Raw genomic sequence first — 18452 nt, 5'->3', positions numbered from 1 at the left:
TATAATCTTTATTGAACCATTCAGAATTCTAAGTTTTAAACTTGAAATAATATATTAAAAGATAAAAACTACGAAATAGTATAAATATCTTTATGTATAAAATAAAAATTTAAAATTACATATATAATGTCGGGTTGGTTTTTTTAGTTAAAACCAAACCAATCCAAATATAATCGAGTTTTTTTTTTCAATACCAAACCAAGTCAAACCAAACCACTAGTCGGGTTTTTTGTTCAGTTAGACTCGATTTTTGATTCGATTTTGTACACCCCTAATGGAAACATTAAGCATGATGATGTTATTAATTATAGGGGTGAAATGAGTTGGGACTAGTGGTGGCAAATGGGCGGGTTGGGTCAAATTTGGGCGGGTTGAAAATGGGTTAACATAAAATGAAAATGGGTAATAATTCAACCCGCCCATATTTGATATGGGTAAAAATGGATTGGGTAACAAATAGGTTGGGTAAAATACTAGTTTACACATATTTTCATGAGTAAATAGTACTCTACATAAGAATTCAACATGGAGAAAATATTTTAGTCTCTTTATAGATGAAAAATGTTGAAAATGTTTCATTTAGTTTTATTAGTTTTATTGTATCATAAAAGTCGAAAAATTATCCTATAACTTTCAATATAAAATATATTTATGTAAAAACAAGGGGAAAATATTTTTAATTTCAAAGTAAATGAATATTTGCATTTTAGGACTAAAAAATGCTTAATGCACTTTAAGCAATGTCAATTCTAATACATGATTTACTTATTTTACTATTTATTATCTAATATAAAATTAAACAAATAAAAAAACAATAATTATAATTAACAAAAAGAAATGTACATTTAAAATATATATTTTTGGAGGGCTAAAGACTTCACATTTTTAATTATAGAGAAAAATAATTATTTCTATAGAAGAACATAAAAAGGAAGATAATTTACAATATTTTTAGTGATATCATGAATTTTGAGTGAAAAAAAGTTAGAAGCTTAACTCATTTGGTTAATCCATATTTTACCTATATTTTTATGAGTTGAATATGGGTATCAATCCATATTTTATCCATGTAAAAAGTCATTCACCCAACCCATTAAAATATGGATGAATTGAGCGGGTTACCAAAATATGACCTCATTTTGCCAGCACTAGTTGGGACAAGTATTTTTAGAAAGGTGATCAGTTCATATGGGACAGAGGGAGTATAAAATTACAAAAAAGGGATATTCTACTGGTTACCATGAATGAAGCGTCATGGTGGTACAATGTTGGAGAGTCTAAACTCGAAATAATTTTCTTAGGAGAATATGATGATGAATACACACCTGGAGAATACTGTGGTTTCTTCTTAACTGGATTCACCGGTATTATAAATGGATTCTCTAATGAAATTATAGCTAAATCTTTTCACATGAACAAATGTCCGAGAAAAGGATATACACAAATCTGTCATTCTATTACTTTTGTATTGAATAAAAATATTATTTTTGATTAACTCGATCAACTCAGGGAATTTTTTTTTAAAACAAATTTAAATGAATTCGTTAGTTTCATAAGCCAACTTCAATAATATATTTGACCTATACTAAAATGTTGACTTCTTTATAATGAGTTTAGTTTAGATAAAAGGTCATTTTTGGGCAAATAGAGGTATCACATTACTTTACTTATGACCATATTATATTATATATATATATATATAGATATAGATAGATTAACAATGTAAAAATGTGAAATGTGTCTCAATTATTAATGCTTATCGATCATAAAAATGTGAAATATGTCTTATGGACACTAATTTAACAAGATGTAAACATGAACTAACCACCAAATTCATTTCCTTTTTATTCTTAAGATGAAGAAGACATTCATATATATAACATACACATACTGGCACACAGCAGCATATAAGCTTGCGCGCATTCAGAAAAAGCTAAAACAAAAGCTGCTTACATTTAGAGTCGTCACTAACGGCTAAGCCCGTTAGGCCGGCCTGACCTAACCCATGATTTAACAGAGCTGGGCTAGCTATTGACAACTCTACTTACATATGTGGAATAACCGAAGTAGTAGTGTAGATCTACTTCATCATCCATTTTATTTTCAAGCATGAAATTATTATACTTGTTAAACATAGGTACACATCTCAAATGTCTAACAAGTAACTATTACTTAAATTGTTGAAGGTGGAGCAATCACTGCACCCTTAGCAATCTTGGATTTGAAGTACTCAGTCAAATCCGGAGTCATATTTAGAGAGGCCTCTAAAACTGATGGAGATATTGCTTCCCAAATTGATTTTTTCCCACCTGATAATTCTCCGTATACTTGCCTGCAAATATATATACATTATATTTTAACTGAACTATAGCATCAATTATCATAAATAATAGTACTTACTTTGATGACGTTATGACGGAGAAGAACTCCATTCCTCCTTCATCAGCTTCTACAACAAATGGAAAGAATTTTGGAACAAAGAACAATCCACCTTCTTCCACTTTAGTATCCAACACAACCTTACGTAAAGGTCCCACAATTTGAACACGTCCACTTCCTTTCGTAACATAACTCAATTGAACGGATAAATCCGCTGTAAAAATCGGACCAAATAAAGCACCACTTTCCAAAACTACGCGATTCGCGCTTAATCCAACGTCTCCAAGCAATGGTAAATTCCTACAAGTTACCGCAGATAAAACTCCACCATTTTTTACCTCAACACAAGGTTTAGCACTATCCAAGTTAAAAACCAACTTGTGTTTCACTTTGTTGCATGGGTGTGGCATTTTTGTGCCTTCATTGATCTTAATTAAAAGATTAGTTCTACTTTGGTCTTTTATAAGTTTTTCAGATTCAATTTTGGTCATGTGAAAAGATTTAGCTATGAATTCATTAGAGAATCCATTTAGAGTGCCGATGAATCCAGCTAAACAGAAACCGCAGTATTCTCCAGGTGTGTATTCGTCATCATATTCTCCTAAGAAAATTATTTTGAATTCAGAGTCACCATCATTGTACCACCGTCCAAGACGATATAATTAAGTGTGACTCCAATAACTACTGTGTATGTCGAGATAATATCTCAGATAGTCATACGTACCTTCACAAACATAACCAATTTTTGAGGAAACAGAATAGTAAGGTTGAGAAAAACCATGAGGCTGCAGAAGTAATAATCCAGCAGAAAGTTTTTTTTGGCTGAGAAGAGGAAATTGGCTATTTGACCAACCGTAATATCCACCAACTCCTTCAACTTCCATCATTGTTTTATCTGCTTTTTTCGATGCCAATATTAAATCCATCGTCTCAAATTACACAAACTCCAACTATATTTTACCAATAAAACACTTTTCAATGCTCATATATTCTTCACAGGCTGACTCGTTCTATTTATAGAGACCACAGACCACAACTTTGAAATATAAAAATTACTATTAGTCCGTTAAAAAATATTATCTGTGTCCCTAATTACTTGTCCACTTTTGAATTGACACACATATTAAGAAAAAATAAGTATCCTTATTAATTATGAAGTAGATGAATTAAAACTTGAGATTTTCAAGCAGTTTTACCTTTTTCAAAGTAGTTAATTGAGAGTATAATAAGTAAATTCTTTTTGTCTTTTCTTGATTAGTTAAAATGGACAAGTAATTAGGGACAGAGGGAGTATGTAGAATGTATCAAAATGCTCTTTAATTTTGTGATTTTAAACATGACAGTGGAAAGTTAGAATTAAAGACTTATCAAATTAAAAAAAAGAAAGACATAATACATAAATATGTCATTTAATTTTAGCTTCAACTGACATATATACCATCCAATTTTGGATGTATTCAAATACACTTATATTATATAAAGTCGAATAAATAGATACACATTCTACGTGGTAAATTAGAGTATAACAGTCTGTTTTGGTAAATGTATTAATATAGATAGATCGATTATACATAATGAATTGAATTTGATGTAAAGTTTAGGTTATTGGAGAAACAATGAATTGAAATCAAAATTTTGAACAACATTTTTAGTGGCACTTTAATCCGCCTTTCACAAGAACAGAAGATTGATCTATTAGAGAATTCATTGACTACCATCTTGCATCACCTAAATCTATTAGAATTTTAATTGAGAAAAGGATTTGATATACTCTTTAACTTTGCGATTCAGAGCTGATGTATTTCTCATTAAAAAAGAGGCTCACATATATTTCTACCATTACACAAATAGTCCAAATATATCTTTTTCCGCTAATAAAAGTGAAATGTGATTTTGATTAGTCCAGATATATCTTTTTCCGCTAACAAAAGTGAAATGTGATTTTGATTTTTTAAAATAAAATTCATATAAGGGTATATTTGATCCTTATCACAAAATTCATGGGATATTTGATCATTCTTACACATGAGTATTTTTTTACTTTTTTTTATTCAACGACTAATTTGAGTTTTAAATAGAGAAACTATAATTATCATCAGTAATTATAGTTTGCCTAATTACGGTTCATAGCTATAATTAAAGAGAGGAGAGAAGCGCCGGGATTAGGAAAGAGTGAGAAGAAACGTTAGCAAGATTTGAGAGATAGAGAGGAGATATGATATACGTACACATGTTATATTTAGAGAGAGGAGAAAGTCGAGGAAGATTTGGCAGAAAGAAGAAAGATACTAAATATAGGTTGTATTCGATGTATAAATAAATAAAATCTTATACATACAAGTTAAAACACTAGTACATTTAGCATGATTATCAAGTTGAGGGATTAATGCACTGAATGGCTATAATTATTAACGAAGTATATATAATTTAGTTAAAATAAACATAACAGATCATAAATCATGGCTAAAGTTAGGAATATGGAAAATTTGTAGCTCATTGTAGGGTGGCCATAGCCCACATTGATATAATGAGCACATAATTTGATTTACGAGGAGTTTGACTTTGATTAATCTCATGTTTGGCTATTATTATTTGAGGGATTAATTTGATTTATAGAGGAGTTTGACTTTTTGTTAACTTATTTCCATACAGAAGCAAGATCAACCTCACGATTGGCAATTATTGGAGGGAATTGAGCCAACCTATAATATCACGTTCAAGAGGTTCAAAATCAATATATAGTCATAAAAATTCTTTAAAATAGGAATTCGATGAACCCCCTAACTACCTCTAGGTCTGCCCCTGTTTGTAGCCCAAACAGATAAGCTTTTAAATACTCTTCTTTTTAATTAATTTAAAAGGAATGTCTTTTTTTTTTTTTTTTTGTCACTATTTAATTTGAACAAAATATTTTGATACGTTATGTGTATCTACCGGTAATAAATTGAAACGGGGAGTAAGTTATGTACATAACAGCCACCATTATCTCACTTCTCTTATTTTGTGTGTTCATACGTCATTTTCTGACCAAAAAATTACATGGAAAAAAGAGATACCATCCAATTGGTGGCACCGTTTTCAATCTGCTTATCAACTTCCATAGAGTGCACCATTACATGACTGATCTTGCTGGCAAGTACAAGACTTACAGATTGATTAGCCCTTTCAAGAATAGGATTTTTACTTCTGACCCTGCTAACGTCGAATACATTCTTAAAACAAACTTTGAAAACTATGGCAAGGTACACCATTTTGATCTTGACATCCCCAAATTATATGTTGTTATTTGATTGATTCTAAAAAGGCCTGTTATTTAGTAATATTTACATTTGTTGTTAGAATGTTTTTAGAGTCCACTTTGGTTACGGAATGAACTGGTGATCTACTTATATGTATATGGGCAATACTCTCGTTGCAAGGTCAAGGTATATCAGTAAATTATGATGCCTCAACTCCTACATAAGTTGCAACCGGCTAGCTATATGGATGTCTCAATAGATGTAACAAAATGGTGTAACGATTTTCGGATTGCCAAACTTGAGTTTCCAAATTTTCTGCAGGGAGGGTATAATTACTACATCCTAAAGGACTTGTTAGGGGATGGAATTTTCACAGTTGATGGTGATAAGTGGCGGGAGCAGAGGAAGTTGTCAAGCCATGACTTCTCCACAAGGGTCTTGAGGGATTTTAGCAGTGTGGTATTCAGAAAAAATGCAGCAAAGTTTGCCCATATATTGACTGAAGCTGTCAAATCCAACAAGATAGTAGACATTCAAGTAAGTCCATGAATCAAGTCGACTTCACAGAATGGTGCCTTGTTTATTCTTGTAACCAGATGCGTAATCCTAGTGTTATCGATGTAGGATCTATTCATGAAAGCATCTCTAGATTCTATATTCAGAGTTGCCTTTGGAGTTGAGCTAGACAGCATGTGCGGTTCAAATGAAGAAGGCAAAAAATTTAGCGATGCATTTGATGATGCAAGTGCATTGACAGTTCGGAGATATGTTGATATCTTATGGAAGATTAAAAGATCTCTCAATATCGGATTAGAATCCAAATTAAAGGAAAATATAAGAACTGTCGATGTGTTTATTCATAAGATGATCCAGAGAAAAACTGAGGAGATGAGTAAACCGGAAGCTGATTTATCTGTAAGTGAATCGCCTTATAGCTACTACTTTAACTAATGCAGATTGCAGATAGGTGCTTATATATAATACTAATGTTTTACCAGTTGCAGTGGAAGAGAGAAGACATTTTGTCAAGGTTTCTGCAAATAACCGATACAGATCCAAAGTATTTGCGTGATATAATATTAAACTTCATAATAGCTGGCAAAGATACAACAGCAACCACCCTTTCTTGGTTCATATATGTGCTTTGCAAGTACCCTCATGTACAGGAAAAAATAGCACAAGAGATTAAAGAATCAGTAACTGAGAAAGAAAATGCAACAGATGTAACTGATTTTGCTTCTAATGTGAGTGAAGATGCCCTTGAAAAGATGCAATATCTTCATGCAGCATTGACAGAGACTCTTAGGCTCTATCCTGCAGTTCCAGCGGTAATAAAGAACTTCTTTTATCATACAGCCAGCCAAATAGATGTATTCTTTAAGTTGTTACTTTTGTTTTTCCTCTTAGTGCAGGATACAAAACTATGCTTTTCGGATGACACCTTACCAGATGGATTCAGTGTGAACAAAGGGGACACGGTGTCTTACCTACCATATGCAATGGGAAGAATGAAATTTATATGGGGTGATGATGCAGAAGAATATGAACCAGAGAGATGGCTTGATCGCGATGGTTTCTTCAGGCATGAGAACCCCTTCAAATTTACCGCTTTCCAGGTTGGTCAAAGCTGTTATCAGTTTTATTGAAGCCTTGGACGCGATTCTGTATAATTAACCTAGTGCCTATATACTATCACATATTCACATTAACTATCTAGCTAAGCACATTCTTTTATTGATAAAACAGGCAGGGCCGAGGATCTGCTTGGGGAAGGAGTTTGCTTATAGACAGATGAAGATATTCTCTGCTGTGTTGTTACATTACTTTGTTTTCGAGTTGAGTGATGACAAGAAGGCTATCAACTACAGGACAATGATTAATCTTCACATTGATGGGGGATTACATGTTCGTGTCTTTCGTAGATAGGGCAATTAGAACGAGTTTACATAAATATGTAATAAAGTATATTAGCATCGGTCCAGTTCTGGCCGAATGTTGTTTATGACATCAACATCCTATCAAATAACATTAACCTGGCATGAAAATAAGGTTTTCTATCTATGGGATGTATCATTGTTACACATTCACATTTTCCTTGTTACCCCTTCCCTGACCACACCTTAGGAGAGAAGATGCTAAATCTTCTATTGGTGCCACAAGTCATTGCTTTAGTTGCCTTATAGTTAAGTTACGCCTATATATATGCTCTTTTTTTTTTATCAAAGCAACACCATTTACTGTTATTAGTTGGCTTGAAATAGTGTCCATTTTATCTTTTCCCCCAATAATCATGTAGACTCTTGTATCGAAAATAAAAAACTTAAGCATTAGAGGTTTTTCTCCCTCCAACTTTCATTTTCTATTTGAGCTTATTTCTCTTTTCGTTTGTATTAATTAACACATGGAATACACATAACAGTATCAAATGTTATTCTGGCTTTTGAACAATACAATTCTTGGAGAGGATTTGGAAGCAAATGATACCATATAAAACACTTCAAATTTATGCTGGCTCGACAGATAATTTGATAAACCAATGATTTTTTTTTTGTATCTCTCAAAAATCAAATGCCTAACCCTAACATTTTCGAAGAAAACCAAGCCTATGTTACTGTGGACCAAATCTTGAAGATGAATTAAGTCAAAAAAGGAAACTTTAATAATATGATTGTATTTCAAGTTGATAATCTTAGTCTTTGGTTTTATGAGATGGTCCCTAATGGAGCCATAAATTATCTAAGCATTAGATGGACCAGCATCTACTCCCATGACACATTAAATAATACATTATAAGCCAAACATGCACAAGGATACGTTAGTGCCTTAGTATTTCCATGGATATTCTTCAGAACTCCATCTCCATAACAGCCATAATTCTTTCACTTGTCTTTTGTGTGTTCATACTTCATCTTCTGACCAAAAAAGTACATGTAAAAAAGAGGTACCATCCCGTTGGCGGCACCATTTTTAATCATCTCATCAACTTCCACAGGTTGCACCATTACATGACTGATCTTGCTGGCAAGTACAAGACTTACAGATTGATTAGCCCTTTCAGGAATGATATTTTTACTTCTGACCCTGCTAACGTCGAATACATTCTCAAAACAAACTTTGAAAATTATGGCAAGGTACTCCATTTTCTTGACATCTCAGATAATCTTTTTTTAATGTTAGAATTTGATTGATACTGAAAAGATGTAAACCAGAGAAGCTTCTCAAATAATATTTTCATAATAATCGTGTCTAATGAAAAATAACAAAATCCACAACTATATATAAGGAAACCTATCCCAAATAGCATGACATTTGATTTTGAATCCTGCTTTCTATGAAAATAATAAATAGTAAAATCAAACTAGAAAATTTTAAATTAGGAAAACATGTAAAAATAATACTCCCACATAAGTTGCAGCTGGCTATATGGATCTCCCAATAGATATGACAACATGGTATAACGAATTGTCAATCTTGAGTTTTTCGAATAATCTGCAGGGAAGGTATAGTTACAACATCCTAAAGGACCTGTTCGGGGATGGGATTTTCACAGTTGATGGTGATAAGTGGCGGGAGCAGAGGAAGTTTTTGAGCCACGAGTTCTCCGCAAGGATCTTGAGGGATTTTAGCAGTGTGGTATTCAGAAAAGATGCAGCAAAGTTAGCCCATATATTGTCTGAAGCTGTCAAATCCAGCAAGATAATAGACATTCAAGTAAGTCCACAAATCGACTTCACAGAATGGTGCCTTATTTATTCTTACCAGACGAATAATCCTAGTTTTATCGATGTAGGATCTGTTCATGAAAGCAACTCTAGATTCTATATTCAGAATTGCCTTCGGAGTTGAGCTAGACAGCATGTGTGGTTCAAATGATGAAGGCAAAAAATTTATCAATGCATTTGACGATGCAAGTGAATTGACACTTTGGAGATTTGTTGATATCTTATGGAAGATTAAAAGATTTCTCAATATCGGATCAGAAGCCAAGTTAAGAGACAATATAAGAACTATTGATGAGTTTGTTTATAAGCTGATCCACAGAAAAACTGAACAGATGAGCAAACCAGAAGCTGATTTATCTGTAGGTTAATCGTCTTATATCTACTACTTTTATTAATGTGGACAGATGCTAATTAGACATTATAATCTTTTTCCAGTTGCAATGGAAGAAAGAAGACACTTTGTCAAGGTTTCTTCAAACAGCTGAAACAGATCCAAAGTATTTGCGTGATATAATGTTGAACTTCATAATAGCAGGCAAAGATACAACAGCAACCACCCTTTCTTGGTTCATATATGTGCTATGCAAATATCCTCATGTACAGGAGAAAGTAGCACAGGATATTAAAGAAGCAACAAATGAGAAACAAGATGCAACAGACATAATGGATTTTGCTGCCAATGTAAGTGAAGATGCCCTTGAAAAGATGCAATATCTTCATGCAGCATTGACCGAGACCCTTAGGCTCTATCCTGCAGTTCCAGTGGTAATAAAGAACTTCTTTTATCATACATCACCGGCCAATTAGATGCATGTTATAAAGTTGTTGTTTTTGTTTTTCTTCTTACTGCAGAATGGGAAAATATGTTTTTCGGATGACACCTTACCAGATGGATTCAATGTGAACAAAGGGGACATAGTGGCTTACCAATCATATGCAATGGGAAGAATGAAATTTATATGGGGTGATGATGCAGAAGAATATAAACCAGAGAGATGGCTTGATGGGGATGGTTTCTTCAGGCCTGAGAACCCCTTCAAATTTACAGCTTTCCAGGTTGGTCAAAGCACGTTATTAGCTTTAATTATCATTTGTTAGATCCTTGAACGCGAGGCAATACTTAATTTTTCTAGTGCCTGTATATTTTCTTATTATAACTAGCTAAGCCCATTCCTTTGTTGATAAAACAGGCAGGGCCAAGGATCTGCTTGGGGAAGGAGTTTGCCTATAGGCAAATGAAGATATTATCTGCTTTGTTGTTACGTTACTTCGTTTTCAGGTTGAGTGATGAAGAGAAGACTGTCAACTACAGAACAATGATTAGTCTTCACATTGATGGGGGATTGCATGTTCGCGTCTTTCACAGACAGTGAAATTAGAAAGACTTTACAATAATATGTATATTGTCTATTAGTATTACTCCAATTCTGCCTGAATGTTGTTTATGACATCAATAAACAAAATAAGCCTATCAAGTACCAAATAACATGGAAATAAAGTTTGTTGCATGGGTGTGGCCTTTTTGTGCCTTCATTGATCTTAATTAAAAGATTAGTTCTACTTTGGTCTTTTATAAGTTTTTCAGATTCAGTTTTGGTCATGTGAAAAGATTTAGCTATGAATTCATCAGAGAATCCATTTAGAGTGCCGATGAATCCACCTAAACAGAAACCGCAGTATTCTCCAGGTGTGTATTCGTCATCATATTCTCCTAAGAAAATTATTTTGAATTCAGAGTCGCCATTATTGTACCACCATGACACTGTTTTAAAGGTAAGTGGTAGGGCATCCCCTTTTTGTAATTTTATAACTTCTTCTTTTGAATCTTCCGGTGATATCAATCCAACAATGCATTCACCTGTGAAAATTATACTAATTAATAAGAAAGGATTGTCCAAGACGATATAATTAAGTGTGACTCCAATAACTACTGTGTATGTCGAGATAATATCTCAGATAGTCATACGTACCTTCACAAACATAACCAATTTTTGAGGAAACAGAATAGTAAGGTTGAGAAAAACCATGAGGCTGCAGAAGTAATAATCCAGCAGAAAGTTTTTTTTGGCTGAGAAGAGGAAATTGGCTATTTGACCAACCGTAATATCCACCAACTCCTTCAACTTCCATCATTGTTTTATCTGCTTTTTTCGATGCCAATATTAAATCCATCGTCTCAAATTACACAAACTCCAACTATATTTTACCAATAAAACACTTTTCAATGCTCATATATTCTTCACAGGCTGACTCGTTCTATTTATAGAGACCACAGACCACAACTTTGAAATATAAAAATTACTATTAGTCCGTTAAAAGATATTCTCTGTGTCCCTAATTACTTGTCCACTTTTGAATTGACACATTTATTAAGAAAAAATAAGTGACACAGTAAATTTCTCATTTTACCCCTATTAATTATGAAGTTGATGAATTAAAACTTAAGATTTTCAAGCAGTTTTACCTTTTTCAAAGTAGTTAATTGAGAGTATAATAGGTAAATTCTTTTTGTCTTTTCTTGATTTGTCAAAATGGACAAGTAATTAGGGACAGATGGAGTATGTATAGAATGTATCAAAATGCTCTTTAATTTTGTGATTTTAAACATGACAGGTGGAAAGTTAGAATTAAAGACTTATCAAATTAAAAAAAAGAAAGACATAATACATAAATATATCATTTAATTTTGGCTTCAACTAACATCTATACCATCCAATTTTGGATGTATTCAAATACACTTAAATTATATAAAGTCGAATAAATAGATACACATTCTACATGGTAAATTAGAGTATAACAGTCTGTTTGGTAAATGTATTAATATAGATAGATCGATTATACATAATGAATTGAATTTGATGTAAAGTTTAGGTTATTGGAGAAACAATGAATTGAAATCAAAATTTTGAACAACATTTTAGTGGCACTTTAATCCGCCTTTCACAAGAACAGAAGATTGATCTATTAGAGAATTCATTGACTACCATCTTGCATCACCTAAATCTATTAGAATTTTAATTGAGAAAATGATTTGATTTACTCTTTAACTTTGGATTTAGAGCTGACGTATTCCTCCTTAAAAAAGAGGCTCACATATATTTCTACTATTACACAAATAGTCCAGATATATCTTTTTCCGCTAACAAAAGTGAAATGTGATTTTGATTTTTTAAAATAAAATTCATATAAGGGTATATTTGATCCTTATCACCAAATTCATGGGATATTTGATCATTCTTACACATGAGTATTTTTTTACTTTTTTTATTCAACGACTAATTTGAGTTTTAAATAGAGCAACTATAATTATCTTCATTAATTATAGTTTGCCTAATTACGGTTCATAGCTATAATTAAAGAGAGGAGAGAAGCGCCGGGATTAGGAAAGAGTGAGAAGAAACGTTAGCAAGATTTGAGAGATAGAGAGGAGATATGATATACGTACACATGTTATATTTAGAGAGAGGAGAAAGTCGAGGGAGATTTGGGAGAAAGAAGAAAGATACTATAGGTTGTATTCGACATATAAATAAATAAAATCTTATACATACAAGTTAAAACACTAGTATTCATCCATTTCATACGCTCATTTAGCATGATTATCAAGTTGAGGGATTAATGCACTGAATGGCTATAATTATTAACGAAGTATATATAATTTAGTTAAAATAAACATAACAGATCATAAATCATGGCTAAAGTTAGGAATGTGGAAAATTTGTAGCTCATTGTAGGATGGCCATAGCCCACATTGATATAATGAGCACATAATTTGATTTACGAGGAGTTTGACTTTGATTAATCTCACGTTTGGCTATTATTATTTGAGGGATTAATTTGATATCTAGAGGAGTTTGACTTTTTGTTTACTTATTTCCATACAGAAGCAAGATCAACCTCACGTTTGGCTATTATTGGAGGGAATTCAGCCAACCTCTAATATCACATTCAAGATATAGTCATAAAAATTCTTTAAAATAGGAATTCGGTGAACCCTCTAACTACCTCTAGGTCTCCCCCTGTTTGTAGCCCACACATATAAGCTTTTAAATACTCTTCTTTTAAATTAATTTAAAAAGAATGTATATTTTTTTGTAATTATTTAATTTCAACATGTTTGAGATCATAAAATTAGAAAATATTTTGATACGTTATGTGTATCTGCTGGTAATAAACACACCATCAAATTGAAACGGGGAGTGTATTATAAGTCAAATATGTGTAGCAGAGGTGAATTCAGGATTTCAAAAAAGACGGGTACACCATTGACAGGGGCAGCTCGGCCCCTTTAAGAAAAAGGTAATCACTTTAGGCTCACAAATTTGAGGGTCTTATTTATTTTAGCAATAATAGATTATAGGTTTTTAATAAGAAAACTATTAAATACGATTTGCGGGAAAAAATAATATTAAAGGAAAAAACTATTAGAAGTTTGATATATCTCGAGTACTATGTCACAAAAAATATTAAATGCATTGATATATGAATTATCGATTGAAAAAGAATTATTAAAAGAAACCATTTATAAAAAAAATAAAAAAAATATATGCAATTTTGCATCTCAAGAAATTTAAAAAGTTCACTATATAAAAAGAAAATGAGAACTTTTCAAAAAAGTAACAAACAATGGTGCTTTTTAATTAATTTTTAAAAAGAGGTCCTTGGAATCGAACCCTTAACCTCACAATCAAAAACCAACCCTTGAACCAGTGAACCATCCAGTTATTTATGAATTATGATCATGGGTTCCTTTATTTAATATTTAGTATATTTTAAGAATTATAATAATAATATATCGAGTTTTGTCGGATGACCACGGTTCGGGTGACCATTTTTTACACTTAAATTCGCCCCTGCTGTGCAAGGATACGGAAGTGGTTTGCATGGATATTCTTCATAACTCTATTATATCCATAACAGCCACCATTATCTCACTTCTCTTATTTTGTGTATTCATACTTCATTTTCTGACCAAAAAATTACATGAAAAAAAAAGATACCATCCAATTGGTGGCACCGTTTTCAATCTGCTTATCAATTTCCACCGGGTGCACCATTACATGACTGATCTTGCTGGCAAGTACAAGACTTACAGATTTATTAGCCCTTTCAAGAATAGGATTTGTACTTCTGACCCTGCTAACATCGAATATATTTTGAAAACAAACTTTGAAAACTATGGCAAGGTACGCCATTTTGATCTTGACATCCCCAGTAATGTATCTTTTATGTTGTAATTTGATTGATTCTAAAAAGCCCCATTATTTAGTAATTTGTTAGAACGGTTTAGAGTCCCATATTGGTCACGGAATGAACTGGTGATCTGCTTATATATATTTGGGAAATACTCTCCTCGTGAATTAGCTTTTGGAATTGAGTTTGGTCCAAGTGTCATATATTTACATGTGAAGTTGAGAAGCTACCATAATGCCTCAACTCCTATATATGGATCTCTCAATAGATGTAACAGAATGATATAAAGATTTTCTGATTGCCAAACTTGAGTTTACGAATTTCTGCAGGGAGGGTATAATTACTACATCCTAAAGGACTTGTTAAGGGTTGGAATTTTCACAGTTGATGCTGATAAGTGGCGGGAGCAGAGGAAGTTGTCGAGCCATGACTTCTCCACAAGGGTCTTGAGGGATTTTAGTAGTGTGGTATTCAGAAAAAATGCAGCTAAGTTTGCCCATATATTGTCTGAAGCTGTCAAATCCAACAAGATAGTAGACATTCAAGTAAGTCCATGATAGTAGACAGTGCCTTGTTTTTTCTTATAATCAAATGAGTAATACTAGTGTGATCGATGTAGGATCTATTCATGAAAGCATCTCTAGATTCTATATTCAGAGTTGCTTTTGGAGTTGAGCTAGACAGCATGTGTGGTTCAAATGAAGAAGGCAAAAAGTTTAGCGATGCATTTGATGATGCAAGTGCATTGAAATAAGGTTTGCTGTGTATGGTATGTATCATTGTTACACATTCACATTTTCATTGTTTTACCTTCCTCCCCAAGTGCTTTCATGCCATGTAAGTTTGTGATTTTCAGTGGAATAACAATTGTTTCCCTTTCCCTGACCACACTTCAGGAGAAAGTGATTGTAGAATTTCAATTTTGTTCTCTAGCTTCAAAGAAAGAACCACGGATAGAAGTTGCATGAATATTAACTTACGTCGTTGTTGTTTACTGTTCACGAGTAATCCATAGGTTGCACCATTACATGACTGATCTCGCTGGCAAGTACAAGACTTACAGATTTATTAGCCCTCTCAGGAAGAAGATTGATACTTCTGAGTTCTGACCCTGTTGACGTTGAATACATTCTCAAAACAAACTTTGACAACTATGGCAATGTTAAGATCCAAGACTATCCCTAGTCGTAACACGTTGCTTAGAGCCACAATTGATCCCAAGTTAATCCATAGTCTGACATGATACTAGGATTTATGTACAACTGAAAATATTTGAGACGAAAATTGAGAATACTATGATTTTACATATTTTTGTTAATCAATAAAAAAGATCTACACAGTCAGGTCTTAATTGGAAAAGAATCAAGTGGAAAAGAAGGAATCTGTCAAGTCAAAGAAATCTTAGTAGCTCAGTAACCGTCTTTCTGAACGTTCACCTTATTGGTGAAAGTTCAATTCTGTTGGAATGTATGCGTCCACTGGTCTAGATGGGACCAGGTCCTCGGCACAGTTAAAATAACAGAAAATAAACAACGTGCTGAAAGTAAAGATTGCACAACAACTTTACGTGGAAACCTCCTTGCTCAAGGGAGTAAAACCACGACCTGGCCTGCCAGGACTTTTCAAAAAAACTGCTTTTACTAATCTTCTCAAGCAAACTAAGCGGATACCACACCGCCCACTAAATCAACTAGCTCCTAGATGACTTAGAATTTGACTAAGCAGCAACCAATGCTGCCCACTAAATCAGTTAGCTTCAACTGATTTAGACTTTTACAACGAACACAAGAATCTGAATCCTTTATAGATTAGGAACAGATTTACAATATAAGCACGGAAGTAAAACTCCTAAGACACACTCTGACGCTTGCAGCTCGATCAGGTCCTTGTTGTGCTTGCTGGAGAATACTTCACCAAAATGGTCTTTGCTTGTATACTTGATAAGTTTCAAAATGCAAAAACCTATAAAATGATAGACACAAAACTCAAACTCAACAAAGATGCTTAGCTCTTTATTAGATCCTTTTGTTGAGTGTAAGTATCGTTCTACCTTGAAGATGGAAATGCAAAAACCTTGAAGATGGCTTTTTCCTTTTAAGCTTGTGAGTTTTTGTTTTTCAAAATCTTAAGATTGTGTATAAGCATAAAGAGATGATATAAATCAACACAAACTCGTTGAAACACTCTTATTGGCTGAAAGCTTGTTGTTCTGAAAAGTTGCTCACCTACCGCATCAGAGGTGGCAGCTTTTCTGACGGCTGTCTTGTCACCTTTCATATCGCAGTTTTGCAGGGACCAGATCCCTTGCAAACTTTTCTTTGTAAGTTCTTGAGAATACGTGTTGGCTCTCTCCTTTTGAATGAATGAATATTTTTGTTGTTTGTAAGTTGAATATATTAGACAAGAAGAATTATTGTCCAATGTACACGCAACCTCCTCGCTTCTGATTGGTGAAGTACTTTGCAGTTTCACCAACTTTCTGACACGGACAACTTTTACAGCTGTACAGCACTTTGACAATTGGAAGAGTATTCATACTCTGCGGAGGACCAGGTCCCTGCACTTGTGAGGAGATCATCAAAACATCATAAGGCATAAGCTCTTATCAATTTCCCCCTTTTTGATGATGACAAACAACCTGCATAACTCCTCACGTGAGTGAACATACATTCATTCAATAACTTGTGTTTCCCCCTTAATTGGTGTCCCTGCCCTTGTGAGGAGATCATCAAAACATCTAGGAACATAAACACTTGTCAATTTCCCCCTTTTTGATGATGACCAACAACCTGCATAACTCCTCACGTGAGTGAACAGATATTCATTCAAATACATAACAAATTCCCCCTTTGTTAGTGCACCAGTAACAACCACAATTCGTTCCCCTTTAGTTCAATGCTCCTAGTGAGGAGATCATCAAAACATCTAGGAACATAAACACTTATCAATTTCCCCCTTTTTGATGATGACAAACAACCTGCATAACTCCTCACGTGAGTGAACAAACATTCATTCAAATACATAACAAATTCCCCCTTTGTTAGTGCACCAGTAACAACTACAGTTCGTTCCCCCTTAGTTCAATGCCCATAACAACCACAGTTCCCCCTTAGTTCAGTGCCCCTATTCCACAACCAACTTTACAACAAAACTTCCCCCTTTTGACATCATTGAAAAGGTGAAGCAGTAAACATATTCAAGTTAAATGCAAGGCAAATAAAGAATTCAGGGCCTTGGGCCACACAGAACATGTGTATGTAAGCATAAAGAGAATATTAAGCCACACATTAACAAGGCAGAACCATAAATAATATTAGATCACATATACTGACCACTGTAGTCAGACAACAAAACATAAAGCCACAAGAGTTTTAATTAGGATTGAAGAACAAAAGGGAAAACTAAGGAAACAAGACACTTTTAGGACGGAAGGGGAAGGGGAGTGGGGGTGCGCATAAATAGAGACAGACACTCATTTGCATCCTCATAAGCCTTGATAAGCTGCCTGTTGAGAGCCTTAACTTCCTCACTGGGTGAGGCATTTGTCTTCAGCAGCCTTTCATTTTCATCCCTAACTTTTGCAACACTTGCTCATTTCCATCGCTGGTACCAGGTCCCCTCGAAACCGCCTTCTGTAATTCAGACCTCAGTGAAGCGATTTCAACCTCCTTATTGATATCTTCAAGTTCATCAAGCTTCTCCATGTGAAAAAGATCAACAACAGATGCTAATGTTCTCATTTTAGTTCTAGGAACTAACACCTTGTTGATGAACAACAAAAAACAACAACTGATATTCCCCTTGAGAAACCCTTTTGGTAACCCTACATTCTTGACATCTCCACATTTTGTGGCAAGTTTAGTGAAGTCACTGGATAGTTTTCAACCTTCAATTGTTCGAATTCCTCCCTTGTCATTTC

The 18452-nt window shown here is 33.7% G+C and overlaps 4 protein-coding genes across 4 annotated transcripts in view; 2 read left to right on the top strand and 2 right to left on the bottom strand.

The window, feature by feature from the left end:
• Nucleotides 1–18452, bottom strand: part of LOC102606353 (3-hydroxyisobutyryl-CoA hydrolase 1-like) — a 51849-nt gene that overhangs the window by 21644 nt on the left and 11753 nt on the right. The window lies entirely within an intron of this gene.
• LOC102605569 (cytochrome P450 704C1-like) lies at nucleotides 5277–7807 on the top strand. Its single transcript, XM_006339720.2, has 6 exons — nucleotides 5277–5621; nucleotides 5940–6155; nucleotides 6243–6533; nucleotides 6617–6946; nucleotides 7031–7234; nucleotides 7365–7807. The coding sequence occupies exons 1-6, from the start codon at nucleotides 5343–5345 to the stop codon at nucleotides 7542–7544; spliced, it is 1500 nt and encodes a 499-aa protein (XP_006339782.1). The 5' UTR covers nucleotides 5277–5342; the 3' UTR covers nucleotides 7545–7807.
• Nucleotides 8453–10818, top strand: LOC102605237 (cytochrome P450 704C1-like). Its single transcript, XM_006339719.2, has 6 exons — nucleotides 8453–8749; nucleotides 9114–9329; nucleotides 9409–9699; nucleotides 9776–10105; nucleotides 10193–10396; nucleotides 10531–10818. Exons 1-6 carry the CDS (start codon nucleotides 8453–8455, stop codon nucleotides 10711–10713), a joined length of 1521 nt encoding a protein of 506 aa, XP_006339781.1. The 3' UTR covers nucleotides 10714–10818.
• On the bottom strand, nucleotides 10783–11538 carry LOC102604897 (uncharacterized). Its single transcript, XM_006339718.2, has 2 exons — nucleotides 11311–11538; nucleotides 10783–11198 (listed from the first exon to the last, which is right to left on the bottom strand). The coding sequence occupies exons 1-2, from the start codon at nucleotides 11510–11512 to the stop codon at nucleotides 10783–10785; spliced, it is 618 nt and encodes a 205-aa protein (XP_006339780.1). The 5' UTR covers nucleotides 11513–11538.

Source organism: Solanum tuberosum, unplaced genomic scaffold (genome assembly GCF_000226075.1).
Source record: "Solanum tuberosum cultivar DM 1-3 516 R44 unplaced genomic scaffold, SolTub_3.0 scf00010, whole genome shotgun sequence".
Taxonomy (NCBI): Eukaryota; Viridiplantae; Streptophyta; class Magnoliopsida; order Solanales; family Solanaceae; genus Solanum; species Solanum tuberosum.
This window is presented reverse-complemented; position numbering and strand designations above follow the sequence as displayed.

Bases quoted from the DNA above. Each gene is read 5' to 3' on its own strand.
- LOC102604897 (XM_006339718.2), bottom strand. From the start codon at position 11,512: ATGGATTTAATATTGGCATCGAAAAAAGCAGATAAAACAATGATGGAA. The intron at 11,199-11,310 runs GTACGTATGACT...TAATTTTCACAG, and splicing joins AATTGGTTATGTTTGTGAAG to GTGAATGCATTGTTGGATTG.
- LOC102605237 (XM_006339719.2), top strand. From the start codon at position 8,453: ATGGATATTCTTCAGAACTCCATCTCCATAACAGCCATAATTCTTTCA. The intron at 8,750-9,113 runs GTACTCCATTTT...AATAATCTGCAG, and splicing joins ACTTTGAAAATTATGGCAAG to GGAAGGTATAGTTACAACAT. The intron at 9,700-9,775 runs GTAGGTTAATCG...ATCTTTTTCCAG, and splicing joins AACCAGAAGCTGATTTATCT to TTGCAATGGAAGAAAGAAGA.
- LOC102605569 (XM_006339720.2), top strand. From the start codon at position 5,343: ATGTACATAACAGCCACCATTATCTCACTTCTCTTATTTTGTGTGTTC. The intron at 5,622-5,939 runs GTACACCATTTT...AATTTTCTGCAG, and splicing joins ACTTTGAAAACTATGGCAAG to GGAGGGTATAATTACTACAT. The intron at 6,534-6,616 runs GTAAGTGAATCG...ATGTTTTACCAG, and splicing joins AACCGGAAGCTGATTTATCT to TTGCAGTGGAAGAGAGAAGA.